Below are 20,839 nucleotides of genomic sequence, written 5' to 3' on the forward strand. Positions count from 1 at the left end.
CAACAGAGGGAAACTGTTACCATCCTCGGGCTGAAAGCACGTGGTGGGGAGCAAGTTTTTGCGGTTGGAGGAGGCCACCCAGCAGCAGCTGCAGCCCTGGATGGAAGAACAAAGCCATCGCCAAACACGGCCCAGTGAGAGTTGGGGGATAAATACCCCAGCCTCGCTCTCCTCCTGCCCTGCAGCCCACGTCACTACTCACTCTGGCTGAACCAGCTGGAAGCCAGAAGGAAGGAAGCCCCGGTGACACGATCCCCAGAGGCCAGTCTCCCACACAGACCAGACTGAAGGGCACAGGATGCTCCGGAGGGCAGCTCATATGCCAAGGGGGTCTGGCCTCCCAGCCCTGCTGTTCCCCTGACTGGAATATTCACCTGCAAGACTTGGCTTCACTGGCTCCTTGACAGCCTCCAGATCTCATCTTACATGTTAGCTCCTGCCCTGATCGACAATCCAGAGCCCCTACCCATCTCTCTTAGTCTCTCTGCACGTCAAGTCATCCATCTCATTTTTTCAGAGCAGTGCTCAGCATCTGAAGTGATCTTATTTATTCCTAACTACCCAAACATACCTCTTGGTTCATCTTTTTTTTCATCCTAGCCTATAACCTCCAGGACGGCAGGTACTTTATCTGTTGTGTTTGCCAGTAATACACTGCCAGAACTGCCCAGGATTGCAAAGGGTGCCCCAATCCTGTCTCTGCTTCCTGGGACAGTGCTGGGCACAGAGCAGGCACTTGGTAGGTAAATAATGTTGAGTGGATAACATTTTTCGAGCACCTTCTACGTGCCAGGCACTGAGGTGGCTACAAAAACAACAGCTAACTTTTATGGTAGCTATTGTAGCTACCATAGCTTTTCTACGTTCCGGGAAGATACTTTTATGACCTCCTCTCCCCCGCATTTCACAGATGGGAAATGAGCTACACTGCTGGTGCATGGGGGAACCAGGATTTGAGCCCCGGGAGTCTGGCTCCAGAGTGGACATTCCTAACTGCTAATACTCTATTTATACTGCCTCTCTACAGATGAATTAGGGATGAACTAGACTTTATGGAGCTGGCTAGTTGGGGGAAGGCATACACGTAGTCGGCTGTCTTGAATTCAGGCATGGAGTAGAAGTGTGATAACCGAGGTGGGCGGGAGTTAACAGCTACGTAATTCAATGTGTGGATACACAGCAGTAATACTTCCAATGGGTGAGAATGAGGGTGGAGTAGTGGGAGATGATTTGTACAGCTGCTAACATCTACAGGAATTGCTGTTACGGTATCGGCACAAAAGAAGACACATGATACTCCAAAATCTGAGTACCTCAAACTACATGCAGCAAAATTGCCTGTGCCATGGTCCGCCTTCCATTGCCTGAGTCAGTCTCAGATGGCAGCTTACTACTGCCTTTCTTTGCTAACAGCTGTTTCTAACTAGGCTATTTCGTTCTGCTATGTGGATGTTCAAAATATATTCTATTTCAGGATCTGCCCTGGAAAGAGACAACAATCTGAATGTTCCAGTAACTTAATTTCAGTACAAATTGCCATAACTATTGTGAGGGAGCATTCAACACACCTTCAAAAAGGTGGAAGAAGGGGTAACGGAGACGTGAAGGTTTGTAGCCAGCCATTCCTGCTAGCTTTCAACCGAAGAGACGAAGAGATTATTTCCAACCTTCTCTACAAGGAAAACATTTTCCACATGATAGCCACGCTTCAGTGGTTGTAACATTTTCAAAAGAAATTGTACCAGTGCCAGCAACTAAAGAAAGGCAAGCACAGATTTTTTTTTTTTTTTTTTTTTAAAGAAGAAAAAGAGATCCCAATTCAGTTGGCAATCCGAGGGGGAAAAGGTTTCCCCTGGGGTCTCTGCCAAGGCTGCCCGGCAGCAAACAAATGCTCAGGAGGCGACTCCCAAGGGGCGCCTGGGAGGGACTCAAACCTCTCTCTCTCTCTCTCTCTCTCTCTCTCTGCAGCACGGAAAGGGGGCCTGCCTTCAACCACTCAGAATATCCCTCTGGTTCCTTGGTCTGCGGGAATCCTTCTATTAAATGTCACTGCTTGAGGGAAGGAATACCCTGAAAATGACTAACTTCCCAGGAGACCTGAAAGGCAGCGAGCGAAGACAGTGCCGAGTACACACATCCTGGCTGTGAATTCTGTCTTGGCCACTTACTAGCTGGTGACCCTGGGTGAGTCACTTCACCTCTCTGTGCCAGGGTCTGCTTCTGTGAGATGAGGATAATAACAGGTTTGTTTGCAGTGAGTATTTGTGAATGGCTGGCTGGCTCACTGTAAAAGGTATGTAAGTGTGTTAAATAAATATTCAAGTCCTTTAGAAAAGGAGCCAGAACACAAGGGGACTGGGAGGAAGGGCAAGAAAGGAAAGAGAGGCACTGGGAGGACGTGGTGGGGGTGGAGGGCAGGAGACAGATCACCATGGAGATGCGAGGCCCTCGGTGAGTCAGCAGAGCTCCCTGGCCTTGCTGCAGCCAGCCCCTGCCCATCTTGCCAGCTCGAGACCCTGGTGTCCCTCTAGTCTCTCATCACCTCGCTCGTCACTGCGGCTCTCTTCCAGACCCTCCAGTGCTGCTGGGTGACCCTTCCCACCTCAAGGCCTTACCCACACTGCTCCCTCTGCCCGGAACACCCTCCCCCCGCCCCCCCACCCCGCACTTAGGGACCTACTAGTCTTCCTCTGGATCTCGGCTCAGGTAACACATTCTCAGGGAACTTCCCTGACCCACTTCCCTTCAAATCTGAGGCTCTCAGAGGTCCCTGTAGTTCTTTATGACACCTTACACAACTGTAGTTAAGTATTTATTTGCTTATTAGCATCTGTCTCCTTGAGTGGGAGCACACATTTCTCATGTTCACTCTTCCATTCCCAGATCAACAAATATTTGCACGGTGGACGGAATGAATGAATCTTAGCACCTGGATACCATGTTATGCTGACGGCTGGACGTTTTCTCAAAGATAAGACGGAGAAAAGACGTTTCCCTGCTGTGTCCTGGTGATTAGTGCCAGAAAACTGAAGGAAACATTTCCACTGCCTACAAATTTCAACTGAATCAAAATTAGGCGTGTGAAGTGGTAACACTGAACTTGTTCAATTAATTCTACTTTGCTTATCCTACCTAATGTTGTTAAAAGAAATGCATTAGTTCAATAACATAGAGAAGACTGTTCTGCAGTCTACCAAGGGGCTGACTGCTACTAACGCCAAAGAAGAATGCTTCATAATGCTCCAAAGGTGGTGCTGCTTGCTGAGGAGAGAGGGCTGTCCTGGGGGAATATTTACTTCTGCATTTATAAGTATGAATAGAGTGGGCCAGGTATTTTGTTTGGTCTAAAATGGCTTCAATTTTTTTCTAAACAAATAAAATGAATCAAAGCTTTCCAAACCCATTCTTTAAAAGTCTTGTGCTCTGGGGGTGGGAATGCAAAATGGTGCAGCCACTATAGAAAACTGTATGCAGGTACCTCAAAGAATTAAAAATGGAACTACTATATGATCCAGCAATCCCTCCTCTGGGTATTTATCCAAAATAATTGAAATCAGGATCTCAAAGAGATACTAGTGCTCTCATGTTCACTGTAGCACTATCACAACAGCCAAGATGTGGCAACAAACTAAATGTTCACTGACAGATAAATGGATAAATAAAATGTGGTATACACATATAATGGAATACTATTCAGCCTTTAAAAAAAAAAAAGGAAATGCTATCATAACCTTGGATGAACCTTGAGGATATTATGCTGAGTGAAATAAGCCAGTCACAGAAAGACAAATACTGTATGATTCCACTTATACAGGGCATCTAGAATAGTCATGTTCACAGAATCAAAGCGTGGAATTCAAGGGCTGGGAGGAGGAGGAAATGGGGAGTCACTAATCAATGAGCTTAAAGTTTCAATTAAGCAAGATGAATAAGCCGTAGGGATCTGCTGTACAATATTGTGCCTTGAGTCAACGAAGCTGTACTGTCCACTTAAAAATGTGTTAAGGGGCTTCCCTGGTGGCGCAGTGGTTGAGAGTCTGCCTGCCGATGCAGGGAACACAGGTTCGTGACCCAGTCCGGGAAGATCCCACATGCCGCGGAGCGGCTGGGCCCGTGAGCCATGGCCGCTGAGCCTGCGCGTCCGGAGCCTGTGCTCCGCAACGGGAGAGGCCACAACAGTGAGAGGCCCGCGTACCGCAAAAAAAAAAAAAAATGTGTTAAGAGGATAGATATGTTAAATGTCCTTACAACAATAAAATTAAATTTAAAAAATAGAATTTAAAAAAAGCTGTGACATGAAAGGTAAAAATGTGAACCAGGTAAAGGTGGGATATGGGAGTCATCTGCTAAACCTACTCACAGCGGGCGGGGCTCGCATGTGGCCCATCCTCTGGCTTCTGAGCTCGGTTAGCGCCCAGCCTTGGCCCTTCAGGCTCAACATCTCATTGCACCCGGAGAGCCGGCCAGTAGTTACTATGCTGCATCCCACAGGAGGGACGTAGGGTTGTTAAGTCTCAAGAACCTTGAGCAAATAAAGCCCCCTGCAAACGTTTCAGGCAGATCCTGCAGGACAGGCTCTGGGGCAGCACAGACCTCCCAGCTCTGCTGCTCAACAGCGGCGTGACCCCAGGCAAGCCTCTTGGGCTCCAGGTCTCCTTAAATGGAAAAGTTACAATGACTCCTACCTTGCAAGGCTTGGGGGCATTTTCCTAGAGACTGAATGTTGACGAAGGGAGTTAGCACTGCACAGGGCACCTAGTAAGAAGTCACGAACTGTGGCTATTCTTCATCTCATCATCTTTAGTAAATCCTGGCAAAAGCCTGAGCACTGATACCAGGAACCAATAAAGTCTGGCAGGAGGGTTCCCCTGAATGCCTAGGGGAACGGTAGGCAACAGAAAAGGATTTAATGGACCCAGAGGCACCCGGGGACCTGGAGAGAGTGCACATGCCCCCCAGGAAGGGTAGCTGCTCTCCAGCTGAGGCCAACTGGCCAGGCGGGGAATGCGGGCCTCCCATGGCTGGACCTGGTTTTTCACAAGGAACTAAATATCTGGGGTTTCCTGTGGAGTACCAATTTTTAAATGTGGGTAATTAGTTCCAAGTGTTTTCCATCATGATGTGGCCAACAAGTATGTCTCCGGGCTGGATTCCACCCACTGGTCATCAGTTTGTGACTCCAGGGACCAAGTTTCTGGTTCACAAAGCACTTTCATAGCTATCATTTCAGTCAATCCTCACAGCAGCCCGGCTAGGTGTGCATTTGGATGACATTTTAGAAAGGTGACAACTGAGGCTCTGAAAGTTACAAAACTTTCTCAAGGCCACAAGGCTATTGAGTCATCGGGTCAGGACTGAACACAAGCTTTTCTTCAAGGCTCCAGTGATTTTTAACAGAGAAAACTCCATATGCAGAAGGAAAATGCATCCCAATTAATCAATGAACAATGACATTGATCAACTTCCTCATTAGAAACCCTGATTTTGTCACCTGACAAATAACTAGAATATCCAAAAAAGAGAGAAATTGATTATAAAGTACTAAGAAGGAGATCTGAAAACACTGAAATCAAGCATCAAGCCCGCCTCCTGAATATCCAGCCCCTCTTCAAAGAACTTGGGATCTGAACTTGGAAACTTCGGAGCAACTCACTTTTTGTTCTCTCAGCTTCACTAAGATATAATTCATACACCCAACAATTCACCCACTTAAAATGCACAATTCATAGGTTGTTTGTATATTCACAGAGTTGTACAGTCATCACCACAGTCAATTTTAGAACATTTTCATCACCCCAAAAAGGAACCCCATACCCACAGGAGCTGGGCTGCTTTCATGGCCTGAGTCCAGAGGGACATTTCTTAAAGTGTGGTCCTAGGACCACCTACCCTGACTTGATGAGGGAGCTTTCAAAAATGCTGCTTCAAGGGCCAATCCCACCTACTGAGTGAGACTCTCAGTGGGGAGGCGGGGATGGGACAAAGCAAGACTCTATTTTAAAAATCATCCCCGATTCCTATGTACGTCTGGCTTCATCAGGAGCCGACCCGTTTTGTGCCTGGACCTTGTTACAACCTGGTGATGCCTATGCACAACTCAGAGTACTATTTTTAATGCAGAAAATAAAATATGTAAGACTACAAAGGCAATCAATTATGCTAAAATATAGTTGTCAAAATATTTTTTCAATGTATTTGTTATATTGTAATCTATTACTTCTTGATGAAGTAATGATGGGCCTAATAACTACTGCACTTTTAAAGGAAGGAAACATGTAGACGATCTTCTGAAATAACTTTCACACCTGAAATGTGATATAAACATATTGTTGATTATTTTCGTGACAAAGTCCCAGCTACTGCCAACTGGTACTGTGGCTCATTGCCTGTGATTCATATTGAAGCAAAAGGCTAAATTTCACTGAGGTTTGTAAAACAACAAAAAACAAAAAAAACACACAAAAACCTTTTTTTTCTCATCTAAATGCATGGTTGCCCTGCCAGAAACCCTGGGGTAGGTGGACCCCAGGTTAAGAACCCCAACTAGGGTGAAGGTCCTAATGCTGGATCCTGGGAGTGGCCTTGATTCCTTCCAGCCCAAGCCTGACTTCTCATCTCCTATATTTCACGAGAAACCCCAGCATCTTCCAACAATATCCCCTTCGACTTTTACTATCTTGTTGTGGTTTCTGGTACTTGCCATCAAAATAACAACACCATTACCTTTTTAAGTGTTTACTATGCGCTAAGGCACTGTTCTAACCACACACGTACATTTGCTCACCTAATCCTCACAACAACCTAGAGATGTAGATACTCTTATTACTTCCATTTTGTAAATAAGTAAACTGCATCCTGGTAATGTTACACAATCACCTGAAACTACAGAGCTGGAAGGAAGGAGAGCTGGGATTCTACCCTAGGTGTCTTGGTCCGGAGGCCTGAGCCCTCACTACTAAGCGATATCCCCTCGGCCATATAGAGAGCCTAGACTATATACCCTGGACACAGAATGAATAGAAAACACATTGAAAAATTCAAACATCTGACTAGAAAACCAATACAGGTATAGATAGAACATCCCTGCACTTTTAGGACTAAGAATGTATGTAAAACAGGTCAAAGAAAGACATCACCTACAGGTCTTCTGGGGAAACGTACCGGAACTATTAATAAAGTAGAAAAGAAATTGCAGAGGAATTCCAGAAGGAATGATTCTGAGGGCCGCATCTTTCCATCAATATTAATCATCTTTGGAACTTCTGGAACGAGGCTTATAGCGGCTTTGAAAAAGGCATCAGCTGCAAGACAGAAGAAAAGTCCGTGTATGAGAATGCTGAAAACTTCAGGGCCTGCTTTCTTCTTCACACGGTCTGGAAGTCAGGCCACACCGACGGCTCAAGACAGCTGGCGGGTCCTGGAAGAGGGTTTCTGCACCGTGATCGACTCGGTGGAACGTTCGCTGGAGAGGGTGCTGCCGCCTCCCAGCTCTGCTCTTCCCCCGCTTCCTCCTTTGAGCGATTTGGCTCAGAGAACCTCAAACTGACTTCACATAATACGTGAAAAAAGCACGTGGCAAATTGTTACAGAGGGCATAGAAGTCACGGTTCCCCGTACTGAAGGCTTCACCTGAACTGGTTCAGTGAGCCCTCCGGTTCACCACAGGAGGAAAGTGCTGTCCGCAGCCCACTTCACAGGTGGGAAATGAGGTGTGGAACGAGAAGTGCCCGGTCCTACCACAGGGCCTGTGTATGCGGGAGGGTCCAGCCGTGGTGGTGGAGCCCAGGCTCAAGCTCTGGTTTGTCTGAATCTACTCTAACGCACACTGTATTTGTTAAAGAAATAACAGTGGAAATGCCTGAAGGAATGTGTGCGTGCGTGCACACACACACACACACACACACACACACACACGGCTTTAAAGACTTCTGATTAGGTGACAGTTCCAGAGAGTCATTTGGAAAATGAAGACACTTCAAGAACTATGAAATAGACTATAAAACAAGAAGACCTCCAAGGGTGAGAGGGAAGAAAGAAGGGGAGGAGGGAGAGAGGAGGGATGGAGAGGAAGGGGGAGGTGAGAGCGAGGGAGCAACAGGAGGACACAGCCGGTGGGGGGAGGAACTAGTGTGTTGGTGGGAGCATAGATGGAGAGGGAGAAGGAGAGGTCTTTCTAGAACTGCCAAAGTACTAACCAAGAGAAAGAGCCTCAGGGTCAAAACAGACAGAACACTGACCTGACAAACGAAATTTTAAACTACCCGACAAAATCAAACGTTTACATGGTTCAAATACACTTCCACTCCGCAACGGCTTGCAGTGATGCACACAGAACAGTGCTCTGGTCTGCAGCACCCTGAGTTAAAACCAGAAGCCCCTCCAGCACAGCAGAGGAACAGATGCAACAACAAACGCCCACAACCTGAAACAGAGGCTGGCCCTTAAAGAGAAGAGTCTGCGACTGAAGCTGGAATGGGGTAGTGCCTTCTCTCCCTTCTTCAAAAGAAGAAACCACAGTATGGAAAGACACTGGTATCAGGGTTTACTACATAAAGTTACCTCTGCTCCAGGAGCTTCCCTCTCAGGACCCCGAACTCACACCCGTACCACATCCACCTAAGCAAAGTTATTAAGCGCCAACTGTGAACCGGCACTCTCCCGGGCATTGTGGGCACGTGTGGGAAAACAGGGGGCGAGAGTTGACAACATAAGTGTGGTGATGAGCCCGACGTGATCACACTAATTAATACCTATCTGCTGGGAGCCTGTCGTATGCTCTGCTCTAAGGGGGACACGAAGCAGCTGATCCTGTCTTGATATAGGGGCTCTGGTAGATAAACCTCCCAGAAAGAGTCAGAAGCTGCAGGGTCTTCTGTCTTGGCCTACAGACAGTAGTAAATGGCACTATTCATGGAACTCAGGGAACTCCTAGGCCCTATCTTAAGGTAATTAACGCTCTCAGTCCTCAAGCAGTCCTATGGGGAAGGTACAATTATTTCCATGCCCAGATGATGAACAAAGCTCAAAAGCTGAGTGGCCAGGTGAGAGTAGCCCAGGGATGGTAAAAGACTGAGCTGAGCAGAGTTTAAAGGCCATCACCAGCACTGGGCAACAGAATCAGATTTGTGTTTTTTAAAAGAAACACAAGTCTACAAATGACAGATATGATAAGGGGTTTATATCCAGAATACACAAAGAAATTCTACAACAATGAAAAAAACAAGTAACCTGACTAAAGGTTACCCTGAATAGACATTTCTCCAAAGAAAATACACAAATGGACATCAAGCATATGAAAAGATGCTCAACATCATTCACCATGAGAGAAATGCAAATCAAAACCACCATGAAAGGGACTTCCCTGGTGGCGCAGTGGTTAAGAATCCGCCTGCCAATGCAGAGGACACGGGTTCCAGCCCTGGTCTGGGAAGATCCCACAGGCCGCAGAGCAACTAAATCCATGTGCCACAACTACTGAGCTCTCATGCCACAAGTACTGAAGCCCACACACCTAGAGCCCATGCTCTGCAACAAGAGAAGCCACCACAATGAGAAGCCCGCGCACTGCAACAATGAGTAGCCCCCGCTCGCCACAACTAGAGAAAGCCTGCACGCAGCAACGAAGACCCAAGACAGCCAAAAATAAATAAATTTATTAAAAAAGAAAAACCACCATGAGATATCATCTCACACCCATGAGAATGGCCACTGTGAAAAAAAAAAGTAAATAACAAGTATTGGCAAAGATGTAAAGAAACTGGAATCTCTGTGTACTGCTGGTGGGAATCTAAACTGGTGCAGTTGCTGTGGAAAATCGCTTGGTGGTTCCTCAAGTTAAACACAGAATTACCATCTGCCAGCAATTCCACTTCTAGGTGTATACCGCAAAGAAATGAAAGCAGGGACTCAAACAGATACTTGTACACGAATGCTCACAGCAGCATTATTCACAAGAGCCAAAAGGGTTGTGATGGACACAACCCAAGTGTCCATCAAAGAACAGATAAGCAAAACATGGTACATACATACAAAGGAGTATTACTCAGCCTTAAAAAGGAAGGAAATGCTGACATGTGCTCTAAACATGAACGAACCTTGAAAACGTTATGCTAAATGAAATAGGTCAGACAAAAGGACAAACACTGTCTAACTCCACTGGTATGAGGTAGTCAGAGTGGTCAAATTCAGAGAGATAAAGCAGAATGGGAAGGCAGGAACAGAGGTGTTATTTAATGGGTACAGAGTTTCATTCTCTTTGGGATGATGAAAAAGTTCTGGAAATGGATGGTGGTGACGGTTGCACAGGATTGTGAATGTACTTAAAGCCACTGAAGTGTACACTCAAAAATGGTTACAATGGTAAATTTTATGTTGTATAAACGTAACCACAATATAAAAATAAGAAACTGAGCTGAGCCTAACCTTGACCTCACCCCCTAGAGCACAGGCAGGCCTGGACTCCACCAGGTCTGGTGTCTTCCTCCTGGCTCTATAGGCACTGCTTTCCGGTGAAGACATTAAGTCCATTATCAAACAAAGTGAAGAGCCTTTCTCGGCGGAAATTAAAATTCTGCTCAGAACAACCTGAAAGACCATTTATTTATTCTATTTATGTGTTTGTTACCAAGTGCCCCTGAGAAAAGTGCCTATTATTATGGCTCATTAAAGAGGGACCCACTTTGTGCCGGGTGCCCTACTCCTCCCAGCCACCCTGCTCAGTTCCCATTCCAAAGGAGGGAGTGAAAAGAAACAGTTATTTAAGGGTTGAGGCAGGAAATGTTCCAAAGCAGATTTTTATTTCTATCCTCGGAAGACTTGCCCCACATATAAAATCTTGTCTGGGAGACCTTTCAATTTTGTCTTAGTAATTAGAACTCAAATCCTACTGTGTATGAAAACAGTTTTCCCTCATCGTTTAGAGTTCAGAATAATCATGCCAATATCATATTATAACATTTTTTAAAAATTGAAGTTGGTTTATAACATTATATGTTTCACGTGTACAACATTATATTTCTATTTCTATATACCCTACAGCACATGACACTTTATTTGTGGCTATTAAAAGTCCCAGAAGACAATTACAGATAAAATGGGTTACATTGTTTTTTCTAAAAAAGACTTCTAGAAAAAGGAGAAATCAGATTCCAATTCATAAAGACTATTATCCTTGTTCCACTGGGGGAAGGAAAAAGCAGGTATCAATCTATGCACTGGCTTCCCCATGCTATGCATTCCCCCATCTGAATCTTCTGAGGTTTCAAGGAACAGCTAGATTTCTTTTCCGTATTCCATCTTTTAAAAAATTAAACAAAAAACCCCACTCAAGCCTGGCTGACCACACCCCAGAGTTCGTTCTGTTTAAGATCCTTTTTCTTGGGGTGCTGACTGCTCTGCAGAGAGGTATTCTGCTGCTGTTCTCTGCACAGTGATCAACCTGTCCTTCAGTGCTTCTGGGCACTGGGTGGAAGACAAACAGCCACAGTAAGAGGGACTGGGCTACTACTGGAGACGGTGTTTTCCAAAATAGCTTGAGCATAAGAATCATCGAGATCCTTGTGAAAACACAGATTCCCAGGCCCCCAAACATTGCCGATGGGAATGAAACATGGTAAAGCCACTTCGCAAACTTATTTGGCAGTTCCTCCAACTTTACAGGGATGTGGCATATATGCATACATACACGCGACAATATGGATGACCCTTGAAATCATTATGCTAAATGAGTGGAGCCAGTCATAAAAGATCTTCATTGTAAGATTCCATTTATAGTAAATGACTGGAATGGGCAAATCCATCAAAACAAAACGGAGATTGGTGGCTGGGGGAAGCTTGTGGGAGGGGGAACGGTGTGCGACTGCCTAATGGATTTGGGGTTTTCTTTTGGGGAGGTGGAACTATTCTGTAATTAGTGACGATGATCACACAACTCTGAATATACTAAAAACCACTGAACTGTACACTTTAAAAGGATGGATTTTATGATACATGAATCATGTCTCAATAAAGCTGTTATTTAAAATATATATATGGGTTCCCAGGCCCCACCTTAAATGCATTAAACCAGACTATCCACGACAGAGACTCGGAAATCTAACTTTAAAAAAATATTTATCTTTGAATAGGTAACAGAGTCACACGATTTTAAATTCCAAAGGTAACACTCCTTCTCACTCCGGTCCCTGGCCATCCAGTTTCCCTTCCCAGAGGCAAAGAGGATTACCTGCTGCTTGGGTATGCTTCTAAGCGTACAGAAACAAATGCATTTTCCCTTTCTTTCCCTCTCTTTCTGCAGAGTTAATATATGGTAGACACCATTTTGCAACTCCTCCCCCACCACTCAACAACATGTCTTGGAGATTAATCTATCATGCATATAAAGTACAACCTCATTCTCTTTTATAGCTACAAAGTGGAATCTGACCCATTTCCTTTTTTCTTCCAATTTTTTTTTAAGAGGTAAAAGGCACATAACATAAAATTTACCATCTTAATCAACTGATCCATTTTTTTTTTTAAACAAGCTTCTCCGGTGAATTTTATGATTCAACAGGTTTGAGAAAAATTGTTCCAACTCCTTCAGCTAAATGCAGAATATGACTTTCCAACAGCAAATGGCACATTCTGAAAGGTTTAATCTGGAGACATTCAGCCAGAAGCAAACAGAGGTAGTCAGTTATAATGAAATTTAGCCAGGGCAGGCTACCTCATCATTTCACATATACAGTAAGTAAGGGCCAGGGAGGCTCGTTAGACAATTATCACAGAACTTTAGATAATTTTCTGTCAGAGATTTCCGGTTTTCCTGTTTCCCAATCTGGGCAGTTTCAAAGGGTCTGCAGAACATGAAAGGAGGACGATATTCTAGAAACCTCAGGACATGAAGAAATCAAACACACCCAAAACACAAAGCCACTAAAACTACAGAATGGTCACCAAGATATATGTCACTAGCAAACCCTGGGAGAAAATGAAAATAAGGGATCAGTTGAAGGTACTAAGTAAACTAGGTATGTTGGGATTATCTGGATTACCCATGCTGCCTAGCTACTGTAAACCACTGGGCCAATGGTTCTCCTTAGATGAAGGTATTTTGTATCAACTCAGCTCGATTGGAGAAAAACTGCAAACAACCTGACCATAAGAGACTAGTTAAAGAAATTATTGTACTGCCACACCATAGAAATGATATAGCTAATAAAGAAAATAAGGTACGTTGATATGTTTTGATGTATAATACAGATATCTATGATATATTAAGTACAAAATGTTATACAACTGCATACAGTATGATCCTATTTTTATAAGAAAAAAATATATATATTTAGGCAGATGCATAAAGAAAGGGAGGCAAGATAATGCCAAACTATTAAGTGTGTTATAGAGTGGTAGCTGAGAGTGAAGGAAACCAGGATCTTTCATGTACTGCTAGGTTACTATTTTGGAATTTTTATTTATAAATTTCCCCAAATAATTTTTCTTTAGCAAAGTCAATACAAGTTTACTATAAAATTTTCAATCACAGAAATCTACAAAACAGAAAGGGTAGTGGGATACATAGGCAGGATGGTCAAAGGGCGTTTCTGAGGAGTAGCCCCTTCCTTCTTTACCAGAGCAAGGCAGGCGGGAATGAGACTGGGGAAGGGCCACTGTGGACTGTGGCACTCCTGCTGCCCTCAGGGACGCCCACCCTCCTCATGTACATAAAGCGAGGCACTAAGCTGAGGGTGGCACACATCTTCCAGGGCCCCAGGGACTGCACTGCAACCCACAGCCAATGTGCCAGGAAGGTTCCTCTCTGATTATCTACTCTACAAATGGAGTCATACATAGCTCTCTAGACAGCTTCACTTGCATGGAACCTTCTTCTCAAGGCTTTAAAAGGTTTTGTTCACCCTGTGCTCTGAGGTCTCTTCCAGCTCCCGTAGAAAACTGAGGGGCCAGCGGCCTCCCACACACATGCCCACCTGAGGAGCCCCACTGCTGTCTGTTGTGCGCTGAAGCTCTGCACATGTCTCTGAACAACAGGGTTCCATGTTCTAAGAGACAAAAATATCAGTCAATTGGACAACTGTCAGTTTCAAAATGCTCAGAATTAAGATGCCGGTTGCTCACTGTCTGTAGGAGCAAAAAACTAGAAAGAGTCCAAATACTTTTCAATAAGAGTTTGGGGAAAAAATGAGGGGGGGCGGTTGGGGAAATAATTTATAGCCCATCCCCTTGCCAAATAAAAAGAAATAGGGTACTGAATAGTCACTACAAAGAATAGAGTGGTGGATCTATTAATACATGTATTAACATGGTGGGCAGGAAGGGGGTAGGAGGAGAGAGGCCAAGATAAGCAAAAAAAAGCAAATTGAAAAACACTAAGGAAGACACATTCCCGTTTCTGAGGTGGAGGGGAGTGCATATTTATATAAGAATATAGACAGATGGGTAGGAGAGAAGAGCAGAGGAAAGAGGCAGACAGCATATGAGAATGAAAGCGTATTTTTTAATTTATATATAGAAGAAAAAAATCAAGAGAAATATACTAACTGAACAGTGGATATTTTTTAGAGGTGAGGAGACAGAGTGGATTACTGGTGACTTTACTTGGAGGCTTTTTATTTTCTTTAAGATCTACATTTCTGTATTGTTAGAATTTTTTTCAAATGAGCATGAAATATTAAAATAAAAATCATTAAGATTTAAATGTGCTCCATACATGATAAAACTCAGATTTAACTGTGATCTCTGAGAGTAAGTTCATCCTTCTGTGTCCTTGGCATTTGTTGATATAGAAGACGATTCAGCACATGAATCATAAGAGACGGTCAAGAGTGATAACCCAGACCACCTTCAGAGGCAGCGTTTTATTTTTTAAATAACGCATTAGGTCAGTGCTAATGGAAACCTTTGCTACTTGTCAGAGTCATCAACTCCCAGGCTAAACAAGACCTCACAGTAATCCACTCCACCCCATTCCCAGACCTTCAGCCATCATATGCCCTCCTGGACAACTCAGAAGAACAACTGTCCTAATCCAGGGAACTCCAGGAAAGGAAACATCACATTTCTTAAAACAAAATGTCATGAGTGGTTGAAAGACTCCCGTCCCTTGAATATACCTTATTAAAGCAGGGTTCAGGCTACAAGTACTATTCACTCTCTCAAGTTCTATCAACCCCATTGCTAAACATCTTCACCAATTTTCAACATTTTCCATTAGGTTTGGATTCTATATCTATATAGTGGAAACTACTGTATAAAATGCAACATCAGGGCACAGCCTACTCTCTCAAACTTTGTGTTGTGGATTAAATGTTTACCCCCCACCAATTCATAGGTTAAAATCCTAAACCCCAATGTGATGGTATTAGGAGGTGGGGCCTTTGGAAGATGATTAGGTCATGAGGGTATAGCCCTCTTGAATAGATTAGTGCCCTTATAAAAGGGACTCTAGAGAGCTCCTTATCCCTTCTGCCATGTGAGGACATAGTGAGAAGACAGTCTGTGAACTAGAAGTCCTCACCAGACACTGAATCCGCCAGTAGCTTGATCTTGGACTTCCAGCCTTTAGAACTCTGAGCAACAAATGTCTGTTGATTAAGCCACCCAGTCTATGGTATTTTTGTTATAGCAGCCCAAATAGACTAAGGCAGTCTGCCATGAAGATGTGCTGTCACCAAGTGATAGGGGTGTCTTTGGGTAAAGTCTTATAGTCTAAATGGCCAAGTTATTATCCATAAGCAAGTTATCACAGAGACTCAATACTCTTTACTACTAAAACTGTGTTTTTATAACAGAGCCTGTTATTATAGGAATTAAGTTTGAGGACTTAAGGACCACTATTTTGGTGATTTGTGTATAGAGCAAGATTTAAAGAAATAGGAATGCCTAGGGACAATTAAATACCTCATTCATTAAGCTGTCATTGATAACAATTAAGCATTAATCTAACCTTGATTCTGCCACCTGATTTATGCAGAGTGTCGACAGTTAATGTGGAAAGTCCACTCATACATACAGACGACTTCTCAGTTTCAGCAGCACCATAAGAGGTGCCTGTACGCTCTCCCTCTTTCATCTCTGATCAGCAAGGCCTCTCTCTGAGCCAAGCATGCTCAGCCCATGTGTCACCTGACTCACATCTCTGGGACACTGCAGGGATGACACACCTTCCTGCCGTCCCTGCAGTAGCTCACAGGAGGTTGTGAAGTTCTTCTGTGGATATTAACCTTAGATTTCCCTAAGCAGAAAGGATTAGGCATTCCTTATCTTAATTCTGATTGCCTCCTAAATAAGTTTATCTAATGTTCAATCTATAATAACTGGTCTCTAGCAACCACACACACCAACACTGGATTATCGTTTAGAGGAACTAACCTAACTACAGAGAAGCACAGCGGTGGAGAGAGCACTTGAAGTCAGTTATTAGCTAGATGCTCCTGGGCAAGTCACGTCACACCTCTGAGCTTCAGTCTCCTCCTCTGTAACAAGAAGGTCAGCCACCCAGCAAATAATATGTACTGAATAAAACTAAACTGCTTTGCCAGGAATACAGTTCTCTCAACAGTTAGTCTCCAAACTACCTTCCTAACTTGATCTCCCACTCATTCCTTCCAGATGCACCATTTTTCCAGCCTCTAGGCCTTTGCTCTTGCCGTTGCTTAGGCTAGAATGCCCTCTGCCTCACTTCAGCATATATAGATCCCCTTTACCTTCCATGCTTTTCAATTCCACCTCTTTTAAGAAGCTTTTTTTTCTTCCTCTTCCAAGCCAAGGGTCATTTCTCTCTTCTCTAAAATTCCCTGATACATTTTATGAACATTTTGCATGCCATTTATCATGTGCTGCTTTGGATCACTGTAAACAGATCCGCTCCCCCTTGCTAGCAGGAAGTCTCTGTAAGTGCGTTCCTGTTTCGGAACAACGCTCGGCACAGTGGCTTGCATGTAAAAACTGGCCAAGAACTGCTGGCAGGAGGAAGCAAATCGTAGGCACTTACAATCATAAGGAGTTGAGTGAACTTAAGGGGGAGACTCACCCCTGCTCCTTTTCTGTGGGTTCAACATCCCTGCCCTCCTCCCCTAAGGTGGATGGATCATGCGTGTTCAGACATGAACGTGGGCAACAAGCTTCATGCCATCTGCCCACCTGTGAACTGTTACAGTAAAATTAACCTATTGGATTGGCCAAAAGGTTCATTTGGTTTTTTCCATAAGATGGTTCTAGTAGCGCTTACTTGTCTTTAACTTCATTTGAAACAATTTTTTTAGATTGTATTGTGACAGCTGTCATATCAGCTTGCATTTTAAAAAAACCTTATCAAAACTGGTGAATTTTTATGTAGCTATATATATTTTTTCTTTTTTTTCTTTTTTTTTTTTGCCGTACGCGGGCCTCTCACGGTTGTGGCCTCTCCTGTTGCGGAGCACAGGCTCAGCGGCCATGGCTCACGGGCCTAGCCGCTCTGTGGCATGTGGGATCTTCCCGGACTGGGGCACAAACCTGTGTCCCCTGCATCGGCAGGCGGACTCTCAACCACTGTGCCACCAGGGAAGCCCCTATGTAGCTATTTTAATATTGAAGATGGAAGAAAAAAAGCAATATTTTTGGCATATTATGCTTTATTTCAAGAAAGGTAAAAACGCAACTGCAACGGAAAAAAAGATTTGTGCAGCATATGGAGAAGGTTCTGTGACTGATCGAACGTGTCAAAAGTGGTTTGCAAAGTTTCGTACTGGAGATTTCTTGCTGGACAATGCTCCACAGTCAGGTAGACCAGGTGAAGTTGACAGTGATCAAATCAAGACATTAATTGAGAACAATCAACGTTATACTATGCGGGAGATAGCCGACATACTCAAAATATCCAAATCAAGCACTGAAAGTCATTTGCACCAGCTTGGTTATGTGAATCGCTTTGATATTTGGCTTCCACATAAGTTAAGCGAAGAAAACCTTCTTAATTGTATTTCCGCATGCGATTCTCTACTTAAATGTTACAAAAACATTCCGTTTTTAAAACAAATTGCAATAGGCGATGAAAAGTGGATACTGTACAACAATGTGGAACAGAAGACATTGTGAGGCAAGTGAAATGAACCACCACTAAGCACACCAAAGGCCGGTCTTCATCCAAAGAAGGTGATGTTGTTTATACAGTGGGATTAGATGGGAGTCCTCTATTATGAGCTCCTTCTGGAAAACCAAATGATTAATTCTAACAAGTACTGCTCCCAATTAGACCAAATGAAAGCAGCACACGACGAAAAGCATCCGGAATTAGTCAACAGAAAACACATAATCTTCCATCAGGATAACGTAAGACCACGTGTTTCTTTGATGACCAGGTAAGAACTGTTACATCTTGGCTGGGGAGTTCTGATTCATCCGCCATATTCACCAGACACTGCACCTTTGGCTTTCCATTTATTTCAGTCTTTACAAAATTCTCTTAATGGAAAAAAATTTCAATTCCCTGGAAGACTGTAAAAGGCACCTGGAAGAGTTTTTTGCTCAAAAAGATAAAAAGTTTGGGGAAGATGGAATTACGAAGTTGCCTGAATGACGGCAGAAGGTAGTGAAACAAAACGGTGAATACATTGCTCAATAAAGTTCTGGGTAAAAATGAAAAATGTGTCTTTTATTTTTACTTTAAAAACCGAAGGAACTTTTTGGCCAACCCAATACTTTGTCCATAATCACCAGAGAGGCCTCAAGGTTTGAAAAAACACTCACATCAATCACATTCTTCAGAAGATGGTTTGTCAACAGAACAAGTAAATATGACCTTAAGCGTAATCCCCAAAGACTTGGTAAGTGGATAGAGACCATTTTTCTCCATCACAAGCTGCTCCTTACTCTGCAAAAGGAGGAAATACACAATTATTTTTCTCCTCCATTCTACTGCCCTGGCCTCCTCCATCAGCAGTTACAGTTCACAGCAGCCAGTGGGCTTCATAACAGCAGGCTTTAGCCTTTCTTCTGGGCGCCCCCATGTTCCTCACATATCAAACCAGCACAACAGCTCCATTTAACGTGTCTATGAGCCTCGGCATATGTTTGAACCTACCTTGTTTCCTTTGTTTCTATAAATAGGAAAATCAATTATTTAAAACCTACCAAGAGGACTTTGATGAGACTCTTCTGAACACTTAGGTTGCTTAGGAGTTAGGTCCCTACCATGAAAAGTTTGGTACCATTTTACATTCATCAATATTATAAAGAGTTATCAACCATTATTATCGTGTGGTACCATTCATTCCTTAAACATTTACTGGGCACCCATGCGTCAGGCAATGTGCCAGGAGACAGGCACAGCACAGTGACTAAGACAGATGAGACCTCATGGAGCTGACACTCTTCAGGGGAGAGAAGCAGACAATTCTTTATGCATTTACTTGTTAAACAACAATGGTGATATGTACAATGAAGGAAAAGTGCATAGTGTGAGGATAATATGTCTTACAGGAGAACCTGACCTAACTTTTGTTTGGGGCTTTTCCTTAAGACATGGCTTGTGAGCACAGCTCTCCAAGATGAAGATGCAAAAAATAAGTAAAAGAAAGTACATTTTTAAAGCGGGGGAACCACGGGTGGAAAGTGGTGGGGGGTGGTGGTGGTGGGATGAATTGGGAGACTGGGATTGACATGTATACACTGATGTGTATAAAATGGATGACTAATAAGAACCTGCTGTATAAAAAAATTTAATTTAATTAAATTTTTAAAAAGGGGGGGAAATAGGTAGAATCTAAAAAACAAAACAAATGAACAAGCATAAAAGAGAAACAGTTTGAGTCAAACATAAAAGAGAAACAGGTGGTTGCCAGAGAGGAAGAGGGAGGGGGAAGGAGAGAAATAGGTGAGGGAGATTAAGAGGTACAACCTCCCAGATGCAAAGTAAATGAGTCACGGGTATGAAATATACAGTGTAGGGAATACAGTCAATAACGATGTAATATCTTTATATGGTGTCATATCATAACTTGACTTATGACGGTGATCGTTTTGAAATGTAGAGAAATGTCATGTCAAATCACTATATTGTGTTATAGGTCAATTATACTTCAAAAAAAACCAAACTCCTAGAAAAATAGGTCAGATTTGTGGTTACCAGAGGTGAGGGACGGGGGAAGGAGGAATTGGATGAAGGCAGTCAAAAGGAGTAAACTTCCACTTATAAGATAACTAAGTACCAGGGCTGTAACGTACAACATGATAAATATAATGAACACTGCTGTATATTATATATGAAAGTTGAGAGTAAATCGTAAGAGTTCTCATCACAAGGAAAAGGTACTTCTTAAAATTTCTTTAACTTTGTACCTATATGAGATGATGGATGTTCACTAAACTTATTGTGATAATCAGTTCATGCTGTATGTAAGTCAAATCATTATGCTGTACACCTTAAACTTACACAGCACTGTATGTCATATCTCAATAAAACTGGAAGAAGAAAAAATTTTCAAATAAAAGGAGGGGAAAAGAATTCTGTAGGAGGGAAAAGCACTATTATTAATGATAAGAACAAAAACCGTTCTTTTTACCACTGTTTTGCTTTAATTGTTCTCACTATTGTTTTATCTTCGGAGGAACTGCAGATCTGTTATTTTCAGGATAATTCAGCAGGTTTATCTTGAACTGAAGATCAGCTTTCCTGCAGATTTTCCAAGGTTCTGCGTATGAGAATTGGCTTTCAGAACTCTGAGACTGCAGAGCTGCACTGTCTACAGTTAGCTCCTGAACTCCAAGGCATACTTTCATCTTTTGAGAGACGGTTATACTAAGTTAATATTTACTGAGTCACTACTGTGCGCCAGTGGGCCAAGTGCTCCAAGTATGTTAT

At 43.2% G+C, this 20,839-nt stretch overlaps 1 protein-coding gene across 2 annotated transcripts in view; it reads right to left on the reverse strand.

Annotated features, from left to right (window-relative positions):
- VPS35L (VPS35 endosomal protein sorting factor like) overlaps positions 1 to 20,839 on the reverse strand; it is a 125,362-nt gene that overhangs the window by 16,449 nt on the left and 88,074 nt on the right. The window contains exon 27 of one of the 2 annotated variants that reach the window (XM_060077719.1): positions 7,162 to 7,301. In XM_060077719.1, coding sequence (XP_059933702.1) covers positions 7,162 to 7,301 — 140 coding nt within the window. Of the gene's footprint in view, positions 1 to 7,161; positions 7,302 to 20,540; positions 20,670 to 20,839 lie in introns of those variants that run through there. The other variant, XM_060077718.1, reaches the window with a different exon arrangement.

This window comes from Mesoplodon densirostris, chromosome 16 (assembly GCF_025265405.1).
Source record: "Mesoplodon densirostris isolate mMesDen1 chromosome 16, mMesDen1 primary haplotype, whole genome shotgun sequence".
Lineage (NCBI taxonomy): Eukaryota > Metazoa > Chordata > Mammalia > Artiodactyla > Ziphiidae > Mesoplodon > Mesoplodon densirostris.